This window comes from Xiphophorus maculatus, chromosome 2, assembly GCF_002775205.1.
Source record: "Xiphophorus maculatus strain JP 163 A chromosome 2, X_maculatus-5.0-male, whole genome shotgun sequence".
Taxonomy (NCBI): domain Eukaryota; kingdom Metazoa; phylum Chordata; class Actinopteri; order Cyprinodontiformes; family Poeciliidae; genus Xiphophorus; species Xiphophorus maculatus.
Window position 1 is genome coordinate 9,679,757 of NC_036444.1, and position 27,277 is coordinate 9,707,033.

Sequence of the window (27,277 nt, forward strand, 5' to 3'; positions counted from 1 at the left end):
TTAATTTTTTTGTTTCTAGTGGAATTTTGGTATTTTCAGTTAGGGTTATAACTGTGGAAATCTCATGACTAGATATATTTAGCAACATATATATGTATCAACACATTATTATTTTGTATATTATGTAATTATAGGCACACTTGTGTGTGCTCCAGTGGCCAAGCAATGATATTTCATTGCCAATTTCATTTATGTTTCTTTGTGCAATGACAATAAAATAAGTCTAAGTCTATGACTATCCTTCCTAACTTGACAAATAAAGTCCACAGCCAAGTGACTGACGTTGTCCATGTTTTAAACAGTTTGATCACCAGACAGACATGAACCAAGAAGAAATGTAAAGAGCAAAGAGTTTATTCGTCTTTTCTCATATGGTTAAAATGTCTGAAATAATTCCGCTTCCCAAAAGAATACAGCAAACACTAAGGCTCTACTCTATCTGTTAATGACCTAGCAGAAGACCCGACAATGCATAGTGACAGGTTAGACAATTTCCCCAAGACCAGAGCAACACCTGGGTGAGAATTAGCTCCTGAATTATACAACAGGAGCAGTCTCATCCAATTATTGTCCAGACAGACTATTGTTATCCCAGCTGATGGGAAGGCCCAGACAGCTGGTGATTCCTGCAACAATATCTGCAACCCAGCAGCCCAGCTAAATTGCGCACAGTAGTCTCCTCCTACCAGGAACTTTAATTACTGCTAAGAGAATGACACAGTCTCAGTTATGCAGTGCCGCAAACAGACGGACAACAAAAGGGCAGACTTCATTATTGACAGACTTTAATCAGTGACGTAAAGTCAGGTGCACACCCCCTTTAATGCTACAACGCAGAGCAGCCAGATTAATATGACAGATGAGTCTTGGTACACATGAATCCCATCATCATACAGTGGACCAGGTCACCTGTATACCACAAAATTGCAGGACTAAATATTTTCAAAGCTTAATTTTCAAGTGTAAACTTCTGTGTATACAATACGACATGCGTTTCATCTCAATGAAGAATGATGCATTTCAATATTTACCCTGTGCAGACAATATGTTTCTTGTCCAGTTTTATACTACAATCAAATTAAAAATCTGACATACAGGGCTCAACAACAAGCGGGAGAGGGCCACTACTTTAATACCCTGTACAGGAAAAATCACAAAAGAAACAACTTCTGTCCACTCTGGCGTTTTCATTGGCATTGCGAAAGGATTTTTAACCAGAACAATGAAATCTGAAAATCGAAGTAGTTTTGAAACCGTAAATTTTCTTAAACCTCTATTTACCTTGATTCCAGTAATTTATGGCTGCATAGTTGTGACACTGCTGATCCAAACTGCGTTTATCACAGGCAGAGGCCCAACCAAGAAATGCCATTGTCTTGCCACTTTGTCCTTCACCTTCCCCCACAGCCCCTCACAACCTCCATCAGGTCCACCAGTCAGCTGAACCAGGCTTTGACAGGAACCAAATGAAAATGTAAATACACTCTGCAGTTGCCGGTTCCTCGGAGAACCACATTCCTCAAAGTCTCCAACTTGTCATATACGTTCCTCTTATTTAGGTAAAATTGATCTAAAAGTGGTTGTAAACATTTTAACTATAAGTAAATAAACATGGTTAATAATTAGGCAGGTGTGTGAAAGAAAAATAAAAGTAAAAATGGCCGAAAACCCTGCTTTCCTCAATCACCGTAAATAACGTTTAAAAAAAAAGAGAAAAAAAAGAAAAGAAAAAAAGCTGGCAGTTTTGACATTATACAAACCCTTAAACGCCACAGAGGGAGAAACAGACTTAGGTCAGAAAGTAGATCTAGCGTCAGATGTAAAGTGGGAAGGAAGGGGCACAAACAACCGTGCAGGATAGAAGGGTTGAATGCTGCCTAAAGAATTAGCTAAGAAAGTGGAGGCTGAATCAGATATGGGAGAGAAAAACAAATCACTAGGTGAGTCTGTGACATGAGATGCTTGTTAGGTCAAATAATCTAAATGGCTTCAATTTGAAGTGACTCTTGGGCCAGACAGCAACTCTCTGATGGAGAGATTATTTATTTGAGTTTGTCAAAAGATTAGAGGGGAAAGTGGTCCCCAAGCTTCCTCATGTTTGAATCACGGTTCTGCTGAACAATGGTTGGATATCTGTGATGATAGGTGTTAAAGCAAAACTTTCCAAAAGAGTTAAAAAATCTCCTTTAAATTGAGGCAAAAGACAAACCAAATGTAAGCAGACAGAGACTTGATGAGCCTCTTTTCTGTGACTCTACTGTTGAATAGAACCCTGTGGCCCACTGACCCCTGACCTCCCACTGGGAGTTTGTGAAGCTAAGGGGCGGAGTCGTCATGTAGCAACAGCTTGCGTGCTGCTCATATCATGCTTGTCTCCTCCTCATCTCTTACAGGATGCTCTGCCACCCACCATCGCCACCTCTTTCTTTAAATCTCTGGGGAAATTTGGTAATGGCCCTTCCAGCCGCCCCCGTTGTTACAGTTGGAGGATTATAATATCTCTATTCTAAAACCCAGAGGCATGCACAGAAGGCTGTTGTGAAGGATCAAACCGCAACGTGGCATGAAATTTACACCTCGTCACAGGAAGTGGGCTGTATATTTTCCTCATCTTAAGCATGGAGGCTGTTAATGCAATTCTTAATTCCTTCACTTTCAAATTGATGCGTTTTGTTGCGGGGGAAGAAAACCTTCTGGGGCAGATGCTTCAACTAACGCTTATATAGACATAATTTACAGCTGTGAGTAATTCATTCACACTTATATTATTTGATTGGTAAACTAATATTTACAGTTGTCTAAACAAAAGACATAATTTGCTCTTGTGCTTGGAAGCTCCTCTACTTGCAACATGTGAACAGTGAAAACACAATGCGGGCCTTTACTCTACAGGAACAGAGGAGTTTGTTTCCTCTCCCACGACTGCAAGAACAAAATGACATCATTTAGTTTTCTCAGCCCAAGTGTAAGAGTTCTTGTAGCTTGTTGACGACACATTTATCTGGGCAGAATCTTTTTATGGTGTGGTGTCCAACAAGTATTATATCCAAATGTTGTGGGAGGATAGACCTATGCAAACTTCCCAAGAGTTCTGCCCTTGAGCCCGTGTGAAGAATGAGATATCCTTGCCAGAAAAATCTTTGTTGTTTTTACCTCCAGTAAAAGAACACATTTATCTTTTTTTGCAGAGTGTGCATCGGTCTTTAATTTGCTCATTGCTAGGGAATCACCAGGGGCAGGGTAGCGGGAATAAATGTTACTGTAAAAACGGAAAGTGAATCTCAACAAAAAAACTAATGCTCACTGAATTGATAATACCAAAAACAAATCAGCAAACATTTAGAACAAAGCAAGACCAAAAACATAATCCAAGCACCTAAAATTGTGTGGAAACTTTGTGTATGTGTAATTGACTTGTTCATGTACCCGTTTCTCTAAGATACGAGAGATTTCTCCCAGAGTTCTGTCCAGTCCAGATGCTTTGTTGTTGGCCCACTGTCCTCCATCTTGGCCCTGCAGCTGCTTCAGTAGGTCTTTAACTAAACGCTGCAATCTGAACGGACAGGAAAAAAGGGAAATTTGTTCAAACTAGTTTTCATGTTAAATTTTTACCAAAAGCAGCAGATCTAAAGAAAATTAGTATGGATACATTTAACCATTTGCAAGCTTTATTATCTTAGATACAACTTATCCTACATAAATTATGCAACAAACTGACCTGCTTTAATGTCAAAATATATAATGACATATGGTAAAATAACTAGTAAACTTAAGAACAACTGTAAATTTGTCCAACTTTTAAGTTAGACAATAGATTTATTATGCCTTAATGAATATACATGAAATAAAACAGAATACTTCAAAACCTTAAGTAAAAATTACATTTCAATTAAGCAAAAGTAAAAACTATTTGATCAAAGTTAAAATCAAAGTAAAACACCTAGGGAGAATTTAGAAAGACCAATTGACCTGACAGTCATGTTTTTGGACTGTGGGAGGAACCCGGAGAAATTGCTATAATTTAACAAAAAATAAAACAGTACGTTAAACAAACAAGATGCAGGAAAAGATCCTAATCACACACATATGACTAATATAAAACTATTATTAGTTTTTCCAAACTTAAAATGTCTTATTAGATCAATAAATGATTGGTTTTGTAGCAAGATGAAATTGCATTATAAAAAAAGTCCAAATTCTTATTGAAATTAATCTTACCTAAAGGAAGTTCAACTGAATATTTTGTAATATAGATTTCTTTTCTTTAACAAACTGCAAAATTATTTAAGCATAACCATTTTTTAAAAGCAAAAACTATCAGGTTTTAATGACCAATATAGTTACACTTACTTGGCTTTGTATGGGGAGTCAAGAACCTGATTCTTTGCCTCCATTGAATTCTCATATTCCTTCGCTCTGCAAAATGAGAAGCAGAAAACGTCTTTAAAGTCCATGAAGAAAAAAAAAAAAAAAGACCTTTGCCTGTCAGTAAAGGAAGTAGAGGATCAAAGTGGGAAAACAGTTCAAACCCACTCAGTTTATTTGGCCTCTCAGCCAATCGTCATGTAACTCAGCTTAAAATAAACAGACTTTGGGTCCGTAGGGACAAATGCTTTGCTATTGTCAACTCATCTCATCAACACTTAATACTGGGATTTTTTTCTTTACCATTGTCTTGCTTTTGTTGAGAATACAGTGTAACATTTTCATTGATGTCTCACATTAACAGTGTGTGGAAGTAAGAAAAACCATGTGCTATTATTTCAGTGACATTAGACATTATCAGGTTGAGGGGGAAAAGGGGTGTGTGTGTGTGTGTGTGTGTGTGCGCGCGCATCTTTGCAAGAGAAATTTGATTAAGGGTAAATATCTTTTATCAGGAATTCCCAAACATGATAAGAAACTATTGATCAAAGTCTGAACAAGGGTCTTCCAGTAATTAATCTCATGATTGATGGAATCAGATACTTCCAGGGATCAGACAGGTGGATTTGTCCATATTCTACATTATCAAATCAGGACCAGCTATGCTCGATCAACTAATGAACTCAGGTATTTAAGCATAGTCAATTAGTAGAACACAGATTTCCTATATATTTTTCAGTTCAACGATCTGTACTTTTCAGGACTTGAGTTTTGACACTTATACAAACAATTAATCTAGTTGGGTTTTAATATAAATGTGTTCCTCAAATCCAGAAGACACCATTCAATTCCAGACTTGGAAAATGACAAAAGCTAATTTCATTCTTTGGCAGACTTTTTACGACTGTGCAGGAACTCTTAGAGCATGACAACTAATTGCACAATAAGCAAAGAGCAACGAGACAAAGGTAAGAAACCTAAGGAAGGAAGAAATAAGACGTAAATAAAAAAAACAAAAAAACAGAGGACTGTTTGCTACTTTTTCAAATATATGAATTTTTTATACCCTTTTAGGTCAAAAAGGAATTAGTTAAAGTCTTTCTTCAGAACTCTAATTATAGAAAACAGGGTAGCAAAAACTACAGGAAAGGCATAGAAATAACATCAAGATATAATCAATTTATTGTGCGTAGAAAGAATCATGTTTATTTGACCACTTATCAACTAAATGTTTTCTATCAAATCTAAAACAGCATAATAATTAGAGGTTAGATCAACAGCAAACACTTCATAAGTGCACAAGTGCAAATCAAGGACACTCCTGTAAAGAACGAACCGTCTTGCCCTTAAATGCTGCTTACATAAAATTAAACTAGTTTATTTTGAACTCAAAAACATTCATTATCGAATGTTGGTCAAATTGATTAAAAATAAAAATGCTGGCTATGGTACGATTGCACTGTTTTATGATACAACAGTACTGCATTACAGCATTGAGAGCGTGGGTGTGGGAACCCCTCACTTTTTACAGACACCATACGGTGTTCCAATAAAATGGTTCATTTCCACCCAGCGGTGAAGTGGCTCACCTTTATGTTTACGGGAGCTCTGTGTTATTTATGACCTCTAAAGGGCTGCTGCCTTTGAGTGCTGGTCTCAGCGGGTCTGCTGCAGAGTGATGGTGAACAGAGGCAGATCATGTTGTCACTTTCGTAGCACCGCTGAGACTCACAAAGGCAAAAAACCCCACCAGTACAGAGAATAAAGTGTAGGAGATGGATGGTTGTTTAAGCTTGTAATTGTCTCTTAAGTCATTTAAGAATGTATACTCTCTTCTGAAAAGCATAACAGTAATATATTATCTTAAGAAATTTCTCATAATTCATACATTATCTGTAATGAGGGCTTGAAAATAAGTCTGCCTTACGCAAACATGATTATAATGGAGGGGTTTTTGTGACGCGGAAAGAAAAAATGTGTTTCACAAAAGCAAAGCTTGTTTTTAGTTAGCAAATCACCAATATAGCAGAACTCCAGCAATATAAAGACAAACACCACATATGTTCAGAATGGGCTTTAAGAAAAAACAGTACTCAACAGCAACAATCAATGTAGAAAACCATCTGTTTGACAAATGATCTCCACCCATTTCACAATTCAGATCAGACTAGTCTGGATGATCAAGGACAACTCCATATTCATTAAACCAGATTATTTTCCAGGTTAGGAAGGGAGTTAGGAAATTATGAGACTTAGTTTCCATCTACAAAGATTTGTGTCATCATAACTGTTCATTAAAGATTACTGTGATTTATTTCTTAAATATTCTTAAGCTTTCTTAAATTTAAGACTATTTTTTATTAATAATTGTTTAAAGCTAAACAATTTTTACATATACTACTGACATATGACTGGTTCTCAATGTCCTTTTGCAGCCCACCACTTCATTCCATCCGTACTACAAAATATAAATAAACTGATTTAGCTATGAATATTTTGCCACACGAAATTAGTTAAAACTCAGCGCAGATTCGGTTAATTATGGCAGTCGGTCAAACATGCACCTGGGCTTAATCCAGACTCTCAAACAGAAAGAACTTGAAATTGTGCGATGTGGATGATTAACTTTGTTGGATGAAAAAAAAGCCATAAAATCATGAATAATCCAGGTTTGGCTCTCACATAGAATAAAACGTAATGCATCACTGCCTGTCTTGAGTACATTTCATTCTTGGATCAAATTTAGTCAAGATTCTAGCTGAGACATCAATGGGCAGTTTTTCCCCTTTCATTTAGCCATGAATGCTCAACTTTTAAGACTCAAGAAGTAAAAATCAAACTCAGGAATTTAAGGGACCCCATCAAAAAATTGGTAATAAAAAAAAATAGTGCCTATAAAAAGTATAGGCCTGACTGATGCCTGTTGGATGTTTTATAATTTTATTTCTTTTACAAATCAATTGTGAGCAACAAAATTTGGCTTTTTTGACAACAAAATTTAGTAGACTCAACTTTGGCTGCAATGCAACCCAGAGTGTACTTGGATTGCCTCAGTCAGGTTGAAATGAAGCATCTGGATGAAGCAATATTACTCCATTTTCCTTTGTAAAACTGATCAAGTTCTGACAGGTTGGTGGGGATCGGCTCTTTTCGAGTTCAGCCACAAATTCTCTCTGAGATTAAGGTCTGGGCTTCGACTAGGCCACTCCAGAACATCCACCCTGTTTGTCTTCAAACTATTTCTGTGTAGCTTTAGCAGGATGCTTCTGGTTTTTGTCTTGCTGGAAAATAAATGTCCTCCAAAGCCATAGTTCTCTTGCAGGTAGGAACAAATTGTCCTCCAGGAATTTCCTACATATGGTTAAATTAATTTGATCTTCTACCTTTACAAGCCTTCCAGGGCCTGCTGCTGAGAAACGTCTCCACATCTGGCATGATGCTGCTTCGGAGTCTCCCACATGTCTTTTGTCAAACTTGATGTATGTTTTTTTTTTTCCAGCGGTGGCTTTCTCATTGCTAATCTCCCATAAAGCTTTGACTGGTGAAAAACCCAGGCGACAGTTCTTGTCTTCCTACCTCAGTTGCAGAAGCTTATAGCTCCTACAATGTAGTTACAGGTTTCCTTGTGGCCTCTCGCACTAGTCTCCTGCTTGCACGGTCACTCAGTTTATGAAGACTGTCTGTCCTAGGTAGATTTACACGAGAAATAATCCTTCCTGTTCTTGATGATGGATTTAACTGAACTGTAGGGGATGATTACTGACTTGAAGATTTTTTAGCATTCACCCTTTGATTGATACTTTTCAATAACCTCTTCTCTGATTTGCTTGGAGAGGGTTTTTTTGTTGTTGTTTTGTCTTCATGCTGTAATATTAGCCAGGAATACTGATTAACCAGTGAATGGACCTTCCAGACACAGGTGTCTTTATACTAGAATCACTTGAGACTGCCTCACTGTACTCAGGTGATCTCCATTCCACTCATTGCGACACTATTAGGACAAATTCACTAGACACTTTTAAAGGGGTTGAATGTTTATGCAATCACTCCTTTCCTGTTAAAGATTTTATTTTTTACTTTGTAGAAATCAGTTTTCAATTTAACAGTATTTTTGTGAATTTTGTAAAAAAATAAAAATAAATACAAAAAAAAAGTCAAATTTTGTTGTCATACTTGATTAGTAAAAGTCATAAAAGGGTAAAACATCCGACGGGTTAAGAAGTTTTTATAGGCACAGTGTGCGGTTGGTAGAGGCTAGGCTAAGAGTAGCTATGAGCTTACAAAAAGTTCACTTGTAGTTGCCAAAGGAATGTTACACGATTACTTTAAAAATATTTGCTCCAAAAATTTACCTTCAGCTTTTGCTGCCTTCCAGTATTATCATCATCAGGTGTAAAACTCTAGCCATTTTAATTCAAGGTGGTCCTTCTTAATCGAAACTGCCTTCTTAAAAATCTAGGGCATCAATAACTTTAGCAGGTGACCCATGGTCTAACACAAGAGTTTCAGGATAACTTCACCAATTGAAGACATTATTTTCCTCACAGTAAGGTTTGCAATAACTCTTGAGTGAGGCTGGGTCAGAGTAGGGGTAGGCAGCAGCTGTGGATCAGTTAAAAGAGTAGTTATCCTCATCCTGGGAGCTAAGAAGTTCAATTCTCAGCCACTCAAGTTATTTCAAATGTGTGCAAAACCCCAAATAACCAACACTTTTTACACACTTCTATGTGTTCATTGTAGGGATGTAACATTGCACAAACTAACAGTACATATCTCAGTTTTGAAGTAACACTTTTATAGATAAGAAAAAAAAAGACAAAAAAATCCCACAAATGCCAAAATTATTTTCTCTCATTCTAACTAGATAAAAATGGTTAAAATGAGAGAATGAGTGAAAGTAACTTCACAGTGCCCAAATTAACAGGTAATATGTCAAACACATAGTGAAAAGTATTCTATTATGGGAAATATAGAAAATGATTTTTTTCTCCTTCAATTAATGTTGTTATAATGTCAAGCTAAATATAGAATGATAGATTTTAACCAAAATTAAACCTCTAAAAAAAAACCACACACACAAAAACACATATACTGCTGGAGTAACTTCACTTTCCTTTTTGTATCAAACTTTAATTCAACAGTGCTATTCAGGACATATGTCAAACACAATGTGACTGAAAAATGACTCTTATTATGAAAAACTTATAGAATGATTTAGAAACAATTAATTTGTTTCCTAATCATTTTAGATTGGTGTTCACAGTTTTTTAGAAGCATGACACCATTTATTTGAAGTTTCGTAGTGCTAAATTAATTAGACTATCACAGTTTGAAAAGTGTATATAGGCATGTGTGTGAGAGTGTATATAAAATAGATCCCATGTGTTGATGATAATTTGTTTATGATGAAATCCTCCAATAAGCTGCCTCAATAACATCTCTATACCTGCTGTTAGTCAATAAAAACTGTCAACATCGTCTCTTTCCATTCTCCTCCCGTTTTTGACAGTGAATTAATCTGACAGAGTTGAAGTTCAGGTTATGACATATAGCACCATCACCTCCCATTTGTTGATTACTATTGATTTACTTTGATGCATCATTTAAAAATCAATAACGTAGAAGAAGAAAAAAAAATAGACATGCTCATACCGCCTTTAACATATATCTTGTACACTAAAGGAGACTTCAGATTTGGCGGTGCTATGGCAGCAATTTGGAGAAGAGCTCTGTACAGAGGGAAGAAGAGGACCTATGGATCGATCCGCAGCTTTGCTCCCCAATCACAGAAAGTGGTCATAAATTCACCTCATCAGTGCCATCTTGTAGACAGCAAGGATGCAAATATAATCCGCTTTCTGACTCCTTGTCACATATATATATATATAAAAAAAGTTCTGGCTCAGGTTTGTTTCGAGTGTGTGAGAAGATAAGAGTCAAGCGGGACAAAAAACTGTTGGACAGAATTAGAGAAAAAGAGGATGTTATTACCTGGAGTTCATTCTGGCACGAAGCTTCTTTGCTTTCTTCCTCGCTTTCTGGCGCTCTTCACCATCCTTCACACTCTCAGAGGAGACGGAGCTGTCTGTCAGTATGTCCACAATATACTTCTTTAAGGAGAGATGCTCCTAAAAAAATAATGGAAAAAGGTATGTGGTATATATACAGCTGGAAAATTATTGTTAGAAAATGTAATCAATTGTAGAAGATAAAAATATATAACACAGAGAGAAACTGAACCACCAGCTTAATTTTCTGGATGTTTAAACTATTCAGTCAAATGTTGCAGGGTTGTAAACACCTAACATATGAAACATAATTATTGTCAAACCCAAAACAACTTACATTGAAATGTTATTGCACAATAAACACAAAGACACCCACAAAGGAACCAGCTATTGATCAGAATTGGACACATTTTAGCTTGATGAGTGCCAACTGATGACAGGTGGTTAAGAAATTCAAAATAACTATTTTTTTTTCATATCAGTGAACACACCATACCCATTAGCAACTAGAGAATAAAAAAAAGGAAGAAATGGCTCAAAACCTTGATTGGTGTAGTTTTCTAGTGAATACACAACTGCTCACAAACATGTAAAAAGATCTACATTGTGTGCCACCAGCACGAGTGATTACCTCTAACTCTCCATTGTCTTTTATATCTACAAGCCCACCCATAAACATGCAAGCCCCCTGGAGGTGTTGCCTTCTGTCTGGGCACTGTCAAATGATTCTGATGTTTCCACCAGCAGACAGGGGAATGTAACTCCATTTGGACACCACGATGCATGTGCAAGAAACCAATTACCCAATTATCCTGTCATCTAGCACCCCAGAGAATAGGATGGCCATCAGATAAAGGGTTTCTTTTCAGTAGTGGAGCTAACCTGTGTGTGGGATACCATAGCCTTTGGTCAAGTGTTGTCTCTGCACCTGCTGTCTGAATGGAGGCTGTCACTGAGAGGGGTAATAAAAACCTCAATTGTGCAAAAGCAAATTAGTTCCACAAAAGTACAGACTGAATCCAAACTTAACCTATAGAAAGTGAAACGGTCTTTTCCATAAGAAGAAAAGGCATGGATTACATTTTGAAAACAAAATTTAAAGCCTAAAAAGAAAGTCATACATCACATTAGCAGAGTAAGTCTCTATTTATTCTTGTTATAACTAATTAATTCAGAAAACTTATAACAAATTATAGCACATCGTCTTATTTTCAAGAATTTAAATTTCCATGTGACAAAGTTTGTTGTGCTGTTTAGAGTATTTTGCTTTAGGATTTTTGAAAACAAATCATTCATTACATTTCAATTTCTATATTCTTTATACGTATGTATCTTTCCCCTCTTATCACTAATATTGCAGGTCAGTCATGACTCATGACCAAAGCTGTCCTGTGATTGAGAAGTAGCTGATCTGTAATATCTCTGAGAGGCACAAGCCACTTACCTAATGGAAGTATTTTAGTCATCTAAACCAAAACATCATGGATTACAAAAATCTCAACAGCTAGATCAAACGCTGCTGGAATATCAGTGGACAACACTGAGACACGAACTACAATTTCTTGGCAAGTTTAGCAGTTAAGAGTTTCAGCCTTGATGACAGACAGCTGTCTACCACAGAACCACAGAAACAAAGCACCAAAGACACTGACCCAAGGGCGCAGCTCCAGCACAATATCACAGATTGGCTCTGATGGCAGAAATGTGATAGCGCTGGAAATGTCTCTCGCTCTTCCTGACAACCTGACCAGTCACACATCTAAAAAGGAAGCTTTTTACAAATGTATATTTTACAGGATGTGTTTATCTGTTTACTGGTGCTTTAGTTCAATACAAAACCCTTTTGATTGGCACACATCTGCATGTCATGTTGGTCTTAAGGTAAAGCCATCCTTCTACAAAAGATCAAATTACCACAATGATATTTGTTTTAGTGTTTCAGAACAAGATAACAACATCAAGCACCTTTTTCTGAGGTGATTAATAAATAAGCTCACCAAATCATAAGAGAATTAAGACAAACTTTTCATTTATATCTGAGAGCACTACCTCATATGCAGTTAAAACAAGTTTGTATTGTTTCAAGGGTATTATTCAATATTTTTCAGTAAAATAAGACTGGAACAGTGAGGGAGTATTGTGACCTTATAGCACCTTACAATGTCAGTGATTAAAAAAAAAATCTCTATTGGCAAAAATCTGAATTGGCAAGTTAAATATACACATACTAAATACCACAAAGGAAACGTAACACACTGATTTATTTAGATACTTAAAATAAAAAATGCATTTTGCACATTATTATTTTTTATTAGTAGTAGTAATAGTAGTGGTAGATATATTCTTAGTTGTAACAGTGGCAATGGATGCAGTAGTAGTAGAAGGTCTATTAGTAGTAGTAAAAACTAGATTTTCAACTTGCGTAGAACAAATCTATCTTCAAGGCAACTAGACCCACCATACAGTTTGTAAAAGCTGCAAGACAGGTAATAAAAAGTAAATTTTTAATATAATCAGACAATTGTCATACAAAGTTGACAGAGATGATCAATAAAATAAAAATGCAAACTGTAGTACATTCTTCATTCTAATCTGATCTAGGCAATAATCACAATTTGAACTTTACCCAAAAAGTCTTGGGTAAAAAACATAAATAAAACAAAAATGTAAGTTTGTGCTAAGTTTCACAATAGCTGCATGGTTCCAAAGCTGTGCTAAAATATTTCACTGAAACAACAGATCAGTAGGAACAGCAACTAAAAACGGTGAGATTAATTTGAATATTCTACAATTTTGACTAAAAAACTAGATTTACACCTTTTAGGAAAACAGTGACAATGTTATAAAATAGTGCAAGTAAATCCGAATGTATGCTCCTAATGACTTAAGAGGGAAGTAAAAATGCAGTAAGTGCCTAAAAATAGTGAGATAAGAGGAAATAATTATTATAATGGAGAGAGCAAAAAGTCAGAGGTATTGATTGTTCTGTGTTAAAAGGTAAAATAAAAGGAGCAGGAAGACCAAAGGGGCTGCTTCTAGCACCAACAGTTGTCAGCCACACAATGAGCTTTACTGAAAAGCCAATCTCATATTGCAGCCTGACAGAGTGCCTTGCAATAAGAAGCTGCTTTCCCACAGAAAGCCACTCTATGACAAAAAAAAAAGGCCTAGGGACAACAGGGTAACATCAAACCTTCACTGAAGCCTAACTATGTACATTTCTAACCTCACAAAGCAAGCAACAGTGCTGTGACAGAATATAATAGGATCCATAAACGATCACATTGCCTACGTCAAAAGGACAACTGCTGTTTCACTTTGTCTATTTACAAAACACAAGCGGCAGCAGGGCACTAGTCTCTGACACAATAAAGGGATGTTTGTTCCCAGCAGCGTGCTGGTGATACGCACCACTTCCTCATCAGAGAGCTCCCGGCCTTGGATGCTGCTACTGTCTCGCACGGCCTGCTGGTGCCTCTTGCCCTTGGTGTGGCTGAACAGGTGCACCTCTGAGGTGATCTGCAAAAGCAAACATAGTGGTCAGAGGTCAGTGCAATGGGCACAATGGAGGCAAGAGCAAGAAAGGGTTCTACCCTAGTGACACAATACATCACACAGATAAGCACAATGGGCCAATCTATGGCTGCTAAACCTCAGTTTAGAGAATAAATTGTACAACGCATGCTGCACTAACTCCAACTTAAGGAAGGTTGTGTTTGTCACTATTTTACCTGCACAGGATAAATAGTGCCTTGCAAAATTATTCATACTTCCTCAATTATTTCACATTTGTGAATATTTTGAGGGAGTTAAAGATCAAGGTAATTGTAAGAAAGCGGTCAAGTCTCAATGACTTCAGCTCATTCTCAAAAATACATTGTCAAAATATCAGTGGAAACATAAAAAAATGATCAACAAATGAATTAAAAATATTTTACTTCTAAATATGAATAATTTAAGGATTAATTAAATTCGACTCAATACTTTTTTAGAACCACTTTTCACTGCATATTCTGTAAAATGTCTTTAACGGCTTTGAACTTCTAGAAATTGAATGTTTTGCTTTGTCCTCTGAGTCTGATCGGGTGTTTTGCCACAGATTCTGAGTTGGAACTACTACTTACACATACTAATGATGTTCTTTGTTGTATTGGTTTAATACATAAAACCCCTAATAAATACATGGAAGTTTGCACATTGTGTAACTTGAAAGCACAAAGGTTCAAAGGGTATGAACATTTTTTCAAGGAGGTCTTACTGTAGAGCTTGTCTGATAAATTGCCACGCAATGAAGCAGTAGTGAAAGCAGCAATAGTTTTTAATCATTTTCTGCAAACCGGCCATTTGAGGTGGTTTGTGTTTAATGTCATTAAACAAAGTGCTCGCTGTTGACCCATCCGTGATCTCTGGTGTCAGATGTCAGCCCAAGGTCAGTTAACATTTTAACAAGATTCCCTATTTTGCCCTTGACCCTTCTCTTTATCTGATGCCGGTTGGAAGTGCCAAGGTGTCCCACCCTTGTTATAATGGCAGCCAGTTAATCAAAGATAAATGTGTGCTTGTGCAATTTACTGCCAGATGCTTTAAAAGAAAAAAAAAAGGAATATAGTAATTTATACATCAGTTTAATAAATGCTGTTAAATCAACATTTAAATGAGCACTCTTTAAAAATCCTTTGAATAACCTTCAAGTCAGCATTTTTCCTATGGAGACAGCCAAATATTGCATCAAAGTTGCTTCAAATTACCAAAGCCCAAAAAACGGTACATTAGTCTTTTCCTGTTTTTATAATTAAACAAGCTAACATCAAATAATGATTCAGGTCAGCAAATCCTATAACATTATCAATTGTACTTAACAGTGTGTGTCTAAATGCAATGCTAATCATTTCCACAACATTTCCACCATGTGATTCTCAACATTGAAATAACCCCAACAGAGTTGTGCTAAATAGTGTGTGGCTGAAAGGGAGAAATATTTAATATCTGGTGAATCAGCATCCACCTTTAATGACAAGTCACAGGATTTCACAGATGGCCGGCTTCCTCCATCTTCTGTTGTCCAGCGTGTTTTATTAGTCTTAGCCATATTGCTCGGCTCTTTTCCGCCGTTTCCTATTGTTTATCAGCAGCTATCATTTATTCTTTGTGCATAACCAGCTATAAACATTTAAACATTGTGCTGGTTGATATGATGTTTATGATGATTTGGTTGGCAACATGCCAATGCCGCTCTTGGTAAATGTTCCTAAGAATTATTTTATGTAAATAGTTAATGACATTTGGCATTTGTCACACATTTGAGTCTGATTCAGAGTTAGCTGTTGACACATTTAAAGTTACAGAACAGATATTCCACTTTCAGCTAATTTGACCCTTCATATTATTTTGCTGTATGGAGAATTTTATGCTAATGCTGAATTTCCATTTGAATGTTTGAGCAAAATGACACACAAGACAACACAAGCTCTGAAACATTACATACCACAACACCACAAAGTGAGCACTGTTTCTTGCGCTCGTAAGGTGTCAGTTTAGGGGCGTAGTCTGTGTTCGCATGTCGACCACTGCTGAGCTCAGCAGCTTTCTCTTTTCTTTGCTCTATTTGCTCCATATGCCTTCGGCTGCTCTCGTCATGCTGGGAGAAATCCAAAAACAATGAAAACAATGTAGGTTTATTAGGAAAGAGGATATTTCTCGAGCATGTCTGCAAAAACAGCAAAATATGCACACCTTCATTTGAATTTTTTTCTGAAGCTCCTCCATGGCCTCTTGCTGGGCGGCACTAAGAGCAGCCAGACGCTCCTCTCGGTCTCTTTAGATTTAAAAAGATGTAGTTAAATGTAAATGCTCACATACATACCTTATGTTGTTCAATAATATAACAGATAATTGACAAATGCTTTACATCTATTTGCAGAATTTTAGTAAGAGATTAAAGTAGTCATACTCTGAACTTTTTCGCATTTTAGTAAGTAGTGAAAGTACATATTCTTGTATAATGAAAAAAAGTAATTCATAATTTTATCAAAACAGGACTGAATTCACATGTGTCCTAAAACAAGATTAAAAACACCCAAATTTAAGCAATGTTAGAGCACAAACCTGGCCCTTTCCCTTGCTGCATCCTCCCTGGCTTTCTCTTTCTCCTGCCGCTGCTGCTCGATACGAGCCTCCTGCTCCTTCCTCTTCGTAAGCAGCTCCTCCACTCTTGCCTGCCGCTCTGCTTCTAAGACCCGCTTGCGTTCCTACAAGAGCAAAAGAAAAATAACTAAATGTAGATATAGCTAACAGTCAAATTGGCAAATTAAAAATACAAACAGACTAAAACATGAAATAAATAGAAACCCAACCTGCACTGCCTCATCTCTAGCCTGCTTTTCTTCCTGTCTTCTCTGCCTTTCTTCCTGCAGCTCATTAAGGCGTTGTTCATATTCATTTAACTTGGCTAGGGCGTCGTGCCTCTTATTCTGGGCTTCCAGAGTGTTGATGAAAGCTATTTCATTCACCTGATGTTACAAACAGAAAATGGCAAGAACACACAACATAAACTAAGTGATGTTGTTTCAAACTTAAATTTTGGAAAGGACACATTGTTAGAATTTTTTAGGAATTCCCTTCTCTACCTTGGCCTCTTCTTCTTGAGCTTTCTTCACAATGGCCTGGAGTTGCAGCTCTCTCTTGAACTCGGCGTGCAAAAGCTTTTCTTCCATCATCTTCCGACGCTGGTCCAACAACTGCTCTTTCCATTTTCGCACATCCTTTTCCTACAGAAAGTGAAGAGTGATCAGCTGGTGAGGTGAGACTAGAAGAATGCATAATAGATTCATAAAGACTAAACAGTGATATCCCCTCTGCCCCCATTTTATGCCTTCACTTGCAAGTCCTTGTGGGGATTAATAAGAATAAACACCACTTTATGAATTTATGTGGTTAACCCAATTTATTCTACGACTTTTTCATTTTGCTATGGCTTGGAGAATGAAAACAAACTTCATGAAAGGCTGTAGATTTTGGCAAGAGATCTCATGTCTGGCTGCGGCCAGCTGGCCTAAATGTAACAGGAGAGAATTTTAATATTTAGTGATTCTATGAGGCAGTGTGTTGAAAGACATGCTCGTTGTGAGCCAGTGTGAGCACAGCCTGAATAAAGTTTCTTTAGTAACCTAGCCATCAGGCCAGCTGACTTACTCTCTCCATGAGCTTCTGCAACTTGAGCGTCTTTTCCTCACGGAGTTTGTCCCTCAGCTGCTGTGCCTTCAGTTGTTTCTCCTCGTGTTTCTTCTTTGACTCCGCAATTGTTCTGTAAAAATTATGGAAAGAAATCATTCAGTGACCTGCCTTAAAATGGTGGGAGGTTGCAAAAAATGACAAGGGATTAAAAAAAACTAATTTATGATCATTGTAAGTGCGGCAAGCTCTCACTAGTCTAGCCCCTTAAAGCTCTTTCATACGCGACACGTTTCTTCTAGAAAAAAGAGGTCTTGAATCCGACGGTCATCTTTCAGTTTTTACTTAACTTAAAAGAACATAAAAATAACAAACAGATTCAAAACAAATAGAAAGTGACGGTCAAAAGACTGTGTTACTCTCCAGGTGCCAGACTTCTACAAAGAGCTAGTACTTTCATCTTGGATAAACTAATTAGTCACTAACCAATCAAAAGGCACCATGTCATAAGCTCAAACACAATACAATTAAGACGCTTATCTTTTTCAAACAACAGAGGAAATACACATAAACACAAATAACATTTTGTATTAGGTTCCAAAAATGTATATATGGCTCCTACAATCATGATATCAATTAGTGGGGGAAAAAGGGAAGGTTGAAGTATCAAAAAATTCCTCCATATGAGGACAACAGCTTCAGAATCAATGAAACTAGATCTGAAATATTGCAGCAATTACCCTTTAAAAAGATCACTTAATCACCCTTTATATTGTTATCTACAGTCACTGCAGACAGTATTGACTGTAGATAACATGTGTATGTAGGTTCACCTCCACACCTCCATATTCACCTTTGTAAGGCGGATGCTTGAAAATTAAACTGATGGCTTGGCCTGCTTTCTGATTACTTTGGTCAATACTTTTCTGAAAAACTGAGGGCAATGAAACTTCATCTTTTAACAGGAGTAAAAATGTACAAAAAAACATGATAATGACACGTTTTGGTACAGAATTCCACTCATTTGAGCCCAATACGAATTGACCATTCAGACAGGAAAGTTCCATAAAATCTTCCTCACTTCCTCATGTCTCAAGCTATGCCAGGTGTCATCAACACAAATAGCAAGGTATGGAACAATTAAAGAGTAGCTGTAAAGATTTCAGTTCAAGAAAGCTGAGAAAAAAAAAGTTAATTAATGTGTATTACGTCTTTATGTAAATATTCTCAAGAAAATATTGGAACGATTCCTTTACACTCTGGGGTACAAATGTTACAAAAGTAGTTGATAAATACCATCTCTTTGTCAGGTTGTAATTCATTTAAGTCAAGCACATTGTTTAGGTTGCCTTCTGTTGCATTTTTTGTCCGTTTAGCTCCAGAATTGGTTGTAGCTAACTTCCAGTCACAAAGATTTATTGATGTGTGTAAGTTGCTAGACTAATTATGATTCAACTTTATCTATACAAACTAAACAATAGTATTTTTGGAAGACAAAACCAAAAATAGTTTTGTCTACAGTTAAACAGAACAGTTAAATACTAGTTCTGGGTTAGCGAACTTTCATGTCCTAAAATCCCCTGAACAACAAAATATAATTTGCAAACAGTTTCTGACAACAGTCAAATTGCTTCTCAAACGTTAAGTAGTTACATCTGATCACTTTGAAATGGCAGAGCAGAACAAAACAATATTGTGGGAAATCACTTTATTAAACCAAACAGCACTTGGAAAATCTGCGTAAAAGAAAAATATTTTACCTTTTGCGTGATGGAGAGGACAATTTCTCATGCATGTGGATTCCATGTCCAGGAGGGCGGGCCGGCTCTTCCTCTACCATATCCCCCCAAGAGGTACTCTGACGCCAAGATTCTCGAGCTACAAAAAGGGAAACCAATTTAAATATACTGACCTCTGTGACTCTTGCATAAAAAAATGGCAGACGTTACATTCCATACCATCAAATTCAGCCAACATATCGCTCCAATCGATGTTGCCTCCATAAACCCCACAACTGTTAGCCTTTGGTGGAAAGTTGTATTTAATCAATTTACAAAATTTCTTAATTTTAATCAATTAATTTCTGATTAAAAATTAACATGGTGAAGTAAAACAAATAAAGCATGAGTAATCTTACAGTAAAATCACTTTCATTGTCAGTTTCCAGGTCGTTATTCTCTGCCTGAATCTCTCTGGTCAGCTGCTCCTCTTCAGCGATGGCACTGGCTATGGCCTCCTCATTGGCCTTCTCCAGCCGGTCCGCCAACTCCTCTTTCTTGGCCAGAACCTCTGCCATTGACTGAGGCTGCGCACATCCACCAGTTCAATTAGACAAACAAATTAACCACTTTAAAAATGTAACATGGTTCAAACTTAAACACTTTACGCTGGGTAAATAGACTACAAAAAATATTTAACTTACAAAAAAAAAGTAATAAAAGATATCTGGGAATAAATAAAACCTTTAAAAGAAATATAAACTCTTCTATAGATTAATGTGTATGATTGGTTTCATGTTTCGCTTCATTCTAAGTATCTTTGAGGACTAAACATGCAATGGTATAAGCATAATACACTGGAAGTGATTTACTTCTTATTATTATACCAGGTAAAGGACTATTTAAAATCAGTTAAAGGTTCTGCTATGACTTTTATGAGCGTGCATCAAGAATCAAAATACCATTTCAATCCAATCACAGTTTATACCACACAACCACCACAACTATTACAAGTCGGGAAGCATCCAAAAGTCATGCAGGGCACATTAACAGTGAGGGTGAAGAGATGGTGGAAGGAGGCAACTTAAATCTTAATTTAAGGATTGGAGTGTTAAAAAATAGAAAATACACAATTCTAGGTAAGCACAAGCTTCAAACCATCTTAAGTGGAAAAGGCATAATTTATTTTGGAGTTTCTTCAGGGCGGTTTGGGATTTCTTAATTTTATATTAAATTAGTCTCATGATGACCTAAAAGACACTACACTTGCCTTTTAACACCAATTGCATTATAATTGCATACAATTTGGAGCAGAATCTCATGTACCAAAAAACATGCAAACATTTACTTGAAGTTGAGAGATTCATTTTAACCAACAGTCTTGAAATGCTTTCTGTAATACATAAGCCATCTAGTCACAGCTATTTTTACCAATGAATGCTGCTATCCCAACACTAAACAGAGCTACAGGGTCATGTCTGCACATTTTGGTCTGAAGGTTTCTTGAGACCGACTTTGTTTAGGCGATAAAGAACCCTAGGGGATCTCTGCCCTCTCAGCCATCCCCTCCCTCTGCTCCTCCATCTCTCAGCACTCACAGTAGAAAGCTCTGTGGGGTCCAGCACACTCTCCAGTTTCACCGCTGCCATGGGAGCCTCGGCCCGTCCTGGAGCAGATGTTGTCATGCCCTGTGACGCGCCCCCCTCAGCTCCAGCGTCCCCAGAGGCCAACATACTACTGAGCCCATTCGTCTGGTGCAGGTCGACGGATGCTGTAATGGTCTGAGCACAGACTGGGATTGACATAGTAATAGAGTCTGTTGGTGGGACTGGGGCTTTGGACTGGGGGCACTCTGTGGCCTGGAATGGGACAAGTGATGCTACAGGGGGAGACACGTCTTCACAGGGTGCGTCGACACAGTGCTCTGAGTGTTGTATAGGCTCTGCTGGAGGCTGCACCAACAGTCACACAAACACACAAACTGAATTAAAGACATGCATTTTTTTTCATCCAGTTCATTATGATGATGTAAAACTAAAACAAATCATTTGTAATCAACCACATACAAGAAAGCAAAATCATGCAGGGAAGCTGAACTAACATGCTTTTAGACATGGGCCAGTCACCACTGTCAAGATATCCTGAGGTTCTATAATGTTCTTAAACTTTACATCACAATATTTCTCGAGTTGGAAGCAACTTTAATCAGATGGCAAAGTGCTGATTTAATCGGATTTTTCTATAGTTGACCAAAAAAAAACTTCCATTTGCTGACACTAAAAAAATATTTCAATTGTTTGGCAATATTTTCAGCCATTAAAAAAAAAGAAAAGGAAAAAGCACTTTATGTTAAATACATCTGCATGAAAAATGTCCTGCGAATAAAGTTTATGTATCAGTTTAAGAGTCTAAGTATCAAAATAATAAATACAGTGCTCCTTCACTTCCTTTATGAAAACTCCTCATCGTTTTCATAAAGGCAATGGTTTTTAAAACTGATATACGAGGTACGAGTGGCATGTCGACTGCAGGCACTAACTGGGAAGATAACCTGACTAACCAGCTAATATCGTGCAATTCAATTAAAAAGCAGAATGAGCAGCCTCTCAGAAAAAACACATTTCAACTGGCCATAATCTCTGCAGATCAGGTCGAAAACCTCTGCATCGCATCAGATTCCAAATTAAGTTACACAAGCCACATTAACAACTTAACAAAACTATTTTCTCTCTCAGTCCAATGCAATAGTTTAAGTACTCACTTCTATAATATGTAGAACCAATTGTTATATTAATCAGATCTTTAATAAAAAAAAATTGAAAAAACAGCAAAATGTATGAAATTGCCTTTTACCTTTACCTGTTCTTAAACCTTTACCTGTTCAAACTAATGTCCTTCAGTTTTTAGTTAGTCAATTATCACTTATGTTTTGCAATATTTGTTTCATTGAGCAATATTAAAAAGGTTTTGTGGTTATTCAATACTTTTTCATGTGAAAACTCTAATAAAATGCTTGCAAGTTTATTAGGGTTTAGGTTTTTATAATGTTTAGTCTTTGCTAGTTTTTATGTTTATTTATTGTTTCCTCACTAAATGATTTCAGTTTCTCACTTCATCATCCTTTAACTGATAAACCTTTGTCCTAGTTTGGGGAGTTTATACTGAACGGTTCATCTCTTTTTACGCTTCTTACAGCACTTTGTGTTAAATACATCTGCATGAAAAATGTCCTGCAAATAAAGTTTATTTAAGTGATAAGTCTATGTATCAAAATAATGAATACATGTTGTAGAAAGCATTATTATAATTGTCAAAATCAATGTTAAAAGATCTGTAGTGCTAGGAGTAATTGTTGCTTTTAGGTTTAAATAAAAGCAATAGATCATGTTATTGATTTTTCTTTTCAGATATTGCATTAATAAATATAAATCATTATACTGCATTTTTAACTTAAGGTTATCATATGGTGACAATCTCCTCCCAGCCCATGTCTACTAATCATGCTCTGGTCATCGGAGACAAACTGAACTGGTAGACTAATATACAGATTTGTATTTTACAACAACCAAAGGTTATAACACACCCTTACCAAGTGTGTTTGAGGTGTTGTCAGCTTTTATTCATGAGAATGAAAACAAGTCTTTCTGCTTCTAAAATGTACAATCAATCGCTTCAAAGCTGACAGGCCCGTCTGGACGCTCTGCCTATTAATATCTCAGAGCCCAAAACAAAAACAAATGCGGCTGATAAAATGAGCTAATGTTACACTGCTCCATGTGAATAATTGATATCCAGGGACTGTTCTAGCAGAGAGATGTCATGCGGTACTCAACATTAGTACCTCCATTATGTGTCCATTTTGTGGATGTTCAACCTCCTCCACTGGGACAGGCTCCTCAGTAACTTGCTGCCTGAAGTCAGTTTGGGTCATGTCCTTGTCCGAGGGACACACAGGACGGCGCTGTGGCTGTTCCTGTGGTGGTAGATGTGACCGATTACACTTGGCGCTGTCCTGCTTAGCGGGGACATGGGCCAAGACAGGACTGACCTTGGCAACCATGGAAGCAGAGCGGGGTTTGGCAGTCCGTCCCCGCTGCACCGTCTCCCAGCCTTCTGCATCTTTTTTACCTGGGGGGAGGGGGGGTTAATAAATACTTTTTTTTGACAGTAGGGTGGAGTTGGCTTTTGAGTTGTTTCTTACTGGGTTTTTCTGCTGGGAATGTGGTTGGTTGACTGGTGCTGTGGGTGGCCTGAGTGCACTTTACTCTGTCCGCCCAGCTGGGCCCTGTGTGGGAGAGCCGAGCGGCGGCCAGAGCTGGTGGAGTACTACTAATGAAGATCAGAGACACATATAAACAAAAATGTAAAAAAAAAAAAAGGCAATGTAAGCGGTCAACCAAATATCAACATGGAGGTAAAATTGACTTAAAAACAAAGCTTTTATTGGTAAGACCCTGAAAAACACTTCAAACTACAAAAGATTGTCCGTCTACCCCTCCCTGTAGGCTCTAGTGTGAGCTAGCATAGAACTGGATTATACAACAGGGCTCTGTCATGATCAATATCCATTTCCTGCAGCATCAGATTACAAAGCAGTGCACATATTGAACCAATGCTTCAGCAGTCTTTAACCGACGCTTTCCTCTACACCTTTTCACTAATTCTGTGAGTGAAGAGTGAGAGCCTCAACAAATCACATTAAACCAATACCTCAATAATCGTCAGCCTATTTGCTACACACTGTTTGCTCTTTCGAATATCATCAAATTCACAGTGCAATCTAAAAAATAAAAAACACATTGTCAAAAACAAATGCTTAAAAGAAAATAGTATGCTTACCCAAAGTTTAGGGTGCGACGTGTACCTGAAGATGGTACTATTCTGTCTGCAGTGGGACTTGGCATTACATGGCGTCCAGGGGACATCTTTCGCACCTCCCACGCTAAAGAAGTCGGTCTGCACAATTTTAACGAGATGCTTTATTTGAAATTTCCTGATTCATTGTAAATCCATATGCATAGACCTGCCTCACATTATATGTATAAAAGCTGAATAGCTAATAATTGCCAAAAACATGCAAAAGTTTGAGATTGCCCTATTGATTAACAGTACACTTTATATGGACAAATAGGGAGGCGGCACTTGGAATTTAATTTCTTAGTCAATTTATGACTGCAGCGGTCACTGTGTTAAAGAGAAGCCAATAAACTCATGGATCCCTTTGAATTAAAGCCAAGACTATTGATCTTTTCTGTTTGTGACTCAAAGCCATAGAGCAGACACCCGCACTTCCCGTCTCATTGCTGAGAACAGCTTAGCAGAAGGATTGAGTGAGACTTGGAAACAAATAAGGACAGAAATCAACGGTAAATAAAATTAATTAAAAAAACAAACAAAAAATACTCGCCTATTCTGGGCATCTGTTTTCTCCAATTTTTCCTGAAGCTGAATCCAGTCTATGAGTGCTTTGAAATCCCGAACATAGTTGTCCAACATCATCAACACCTCCTAAAAAATATTAAAGATCAAGGACAAAAGTTGATATTACTCAGATGCACCAAATAGTAATCAGAGAATTAAAAACTAGTAAAGTCTGAAAGGTTTCAAAGTAGCATTTACTGATTAAATATGGGGAAATGCACCAACTTTGAAGGATTTAATAAAAAGGAAAACATTTCATGATTTGTCAGTATCTGATCTGCCAATACTGATTAACTTTGAAAGCTATGAAAGCTGTTAAAGCAAAACATAAACAAGGATTTTTGTTGAAAAGTAAAAAACAACCCTGTGACATTTTCTTCTGGGCAAGAACATAATCCTTACAGAAGCTATACACCTAAGAATTTAGACAAAATAACATTGGATCACATACATGAAATACATATGCTGCAATATAATACCTTAAGTACAATCCATCTCAGACCGTTTGCCACACTTAATTTTATTGATCTTTTTTAGTTTAAAAAAATATATAAACAACAATAACAATTTCCACCTAAAGGGCTCTCTGGCCACCCAAAAGCTAGCATATGAAGCTACCTTAAAAGGAAGAAACCAACTCCTGAGAATTGAACAGCAATGAGGACGATCTACCTTATAGACGACAGCAAAGTTTCTGTGCTTTGATTTTTAAAAAAAAAAGTAAAATCATGCTCTAGTCTTTTATTATCTAATTTCGTCATGTTTGAATCTGAAGACATGATTTTAAAAATCTTGCCATATTTAACATACATTTTAAATGAAAAAAATATACCCATTACATACAAGACTTTTGATGACTTACAGAAAGCCTTTAACTTAAAGCCAGTAAATCTAGCTTCACCTTAACTCTATTTTATGAGATTTCACAATTATAAAAACCTGTTTCAAATAATTACTTAAAAACATGTAAGCCATCATATAGCAAGGCGACCCCATTTGGTTGATCAATATTAAGTAACAGGCACAGCCATAGGAAGTTAATATAGGTTTGCTTGATAACAAGAGCTATGTAAAGACAAACACTTCACAGGAAAGCGCTAACGAAGACCAGAGCAGCATGCCAATCCTTTACATCCTTTACAACAAATGGTTATTTGCACTTGGACTGAATTGCAGCATTGCTTTTGCAGATGTGGTGGCCTGTGAGAAGCTTTTTTCCAGAGCTGCAATGAAACAGACACAACTGATTGATGTGTAGCATGAAGGGAGTGGTAATTGAGAGTAAAGCTTCATGGTGCTTTTAGTTAATAGACAAGTCAATCCGGTGAAAGATGCGTATAGCAGTGTGCCTGCTGATTAGCACTGGTCAACCATCACAGTCCGCTATGGTGTTCATTTGGTAATGAATGACAACATGGGAAGGGAACTGCTTATATTCTTGATAATATAAGCAGGTGGGAAGCAATCAAAGTGGTGTATAAACAGAAACTATTTAAACATATAATACGTTTATAAGAAACAACTGGTGACCATTTATCCTGTTAGAGAGTCAGAGTCTCCATTCTGCTCTTGGTTAAGAAGAGCATTATTAAGAAAAACATATCATCCCGTCTGCTCAGAAAACAATTTTCATTTGACACAGAAAGCAATTTCTATTAGGTCAGTAAAGAGTGCTTACATGAAATTATGTCATATATTACAGTAACACTGCCTTAGCGGATAATTAGGCATCACTTCCCTTCAATGATAATGTTCATAGAGTTTTAGGTGGAAAATGGTGAGCTGTTTTTGTAAGTGCATACAACACAGACAGCTCGCCGCTCCACCAGGGGATTGTCGCTGGGGGTAATCAAAGCACTCTGTTTCCTCTCCAGTTGACTCCATCATTTATCAGTGTCCATTAAGCCCAAGCTGGGTGGGATAGGGGATTATGACCAGCAACAACACTTCATGCCCATTAGCCAGCATTAGAAAGTAGCGAGTGAGAGAGTGGGGTATGGATAGAGGGGGAAAAAAAATAAAAAAATAAAAACAGGACACACACCAAGCAACTTGTCTTCTGACACAGGACAACAGACAGCATGGTTATCGCACCACCGGGTACTGTGCTGTGGCACTGACACCGAGCCAAGCCCACCGTGGGGAACCGGGGTTTGGAATGGACCAGCGCCGTCATCAGAACCATGTTCAGCATAATGCAGCATGGTGGACATGTATTGTCATGTCAAAATGTCCTACAGGAACAACTAACAGCACAGGTTCCATGAAAACCATCCCAACGCATCAAGAAAAAAAATATTTAGTTAAAGTTGTTAATTTTATCTAAAAATTTTTTATCTTTTATCTGTGGAGCTAAAACAGCCAACTCCTGTTTCAGAAGATGCATTTCAAAAAGAAACACTAAAAATATTATATATTATATAGTTACTGCACATAATATGAATGTGCAGTAACTATCTAAACAAAACGTCAGAATCCCTGTGCCATAAGCAAGTATGAATAGGAATGTAAAATTTAAATAAGAAATGTTGTGACCAAATGATCTTTGCATCAGAACTTAAAATTTCTAACTAGCACACTTTTTTATTAAGACAA

At 37.1% G+C, this 27,277-nt stretch overlaps 1 protein-coding gene across 6 annotated transcripts in view; it reads right to left on the reverse strand.

Annotated features, from left to right (window-relative positions):
- The window catches only part of scaper (S-phase cyclin A associated protein in the ER), a 64,936-nt gene that overhangs the window by 29,668 nt on the left and 7,991 nt on the right, over positions 1–27,277 (reverse strand). For 2 of the 6 annotated variants that reach the window (XM_023347292.1, XM_023347310.1), the window contains exons 5-22: positions 24,669–24,769; positions 24,101–24,217; positions 23,463–23,590; positions 23,103–23,389; positions 20,860–21,213; positions 19,681–19,848; positions 19,502–19,565; positions 19,304–19,421; positions 17,565–17,676; positions 17,000–17,140; positions 16,727–16,882; positions 16,479–16,621; positions 16,107–16,188; positions 15,859–16,011; positions 13,785–13,892; positions 10,357–10,493; positions 4,351–4,416; positions 3,427–3,553 (exon numbers count right to left, since the gene is read on the reverse strand). In XM_023347292.1, coding sequence (XP_023203060.1) covers positions 3,427–3,553; positions 4,351–4,416; positions 10,357–10,493; positions 13,785–13,892; positions 15,859–16,011; positions 16,107–16,188; positions 16,479–16,621; positions 16,727–16,882; positions 17,000–17,140; positions 17,565–17,676; positions 19,304–19,421; positions 19,502–19,565; positions 19,681–19,848; positions 20,860–21,213; positions 23,103–23,389; positions 23,463–23,590; positions 24,101–24,217; positions 24,669–24,769 — 2,562 coding nt within the window. The remainder of the gene's footprint in view (positions 1–3,426; positions 3,554–4,350; positions 4,417–10,356; positions 10,494–13,784; positions 13,893–15,858; positions 16,012–16,106; positions 16,189–16,478; positions 16,622–16,726; positions 16,883–16,999; positions 17,141–17,564; positions 17,677–19,303; positions 19,422–19,501; positions 19,566–19,680; positions 19,849–20,859; positions 21,214–23,102; positions 23,390–23,462; positions 23,591–24,100; positions 24,218–24,668; positions 24,770–27,277) is intronic. The other 4 variants (XM_023347316.1, XM_023347320.1, XM_023347304.1 and 1 more) reach the window with 3 other exon arrangements.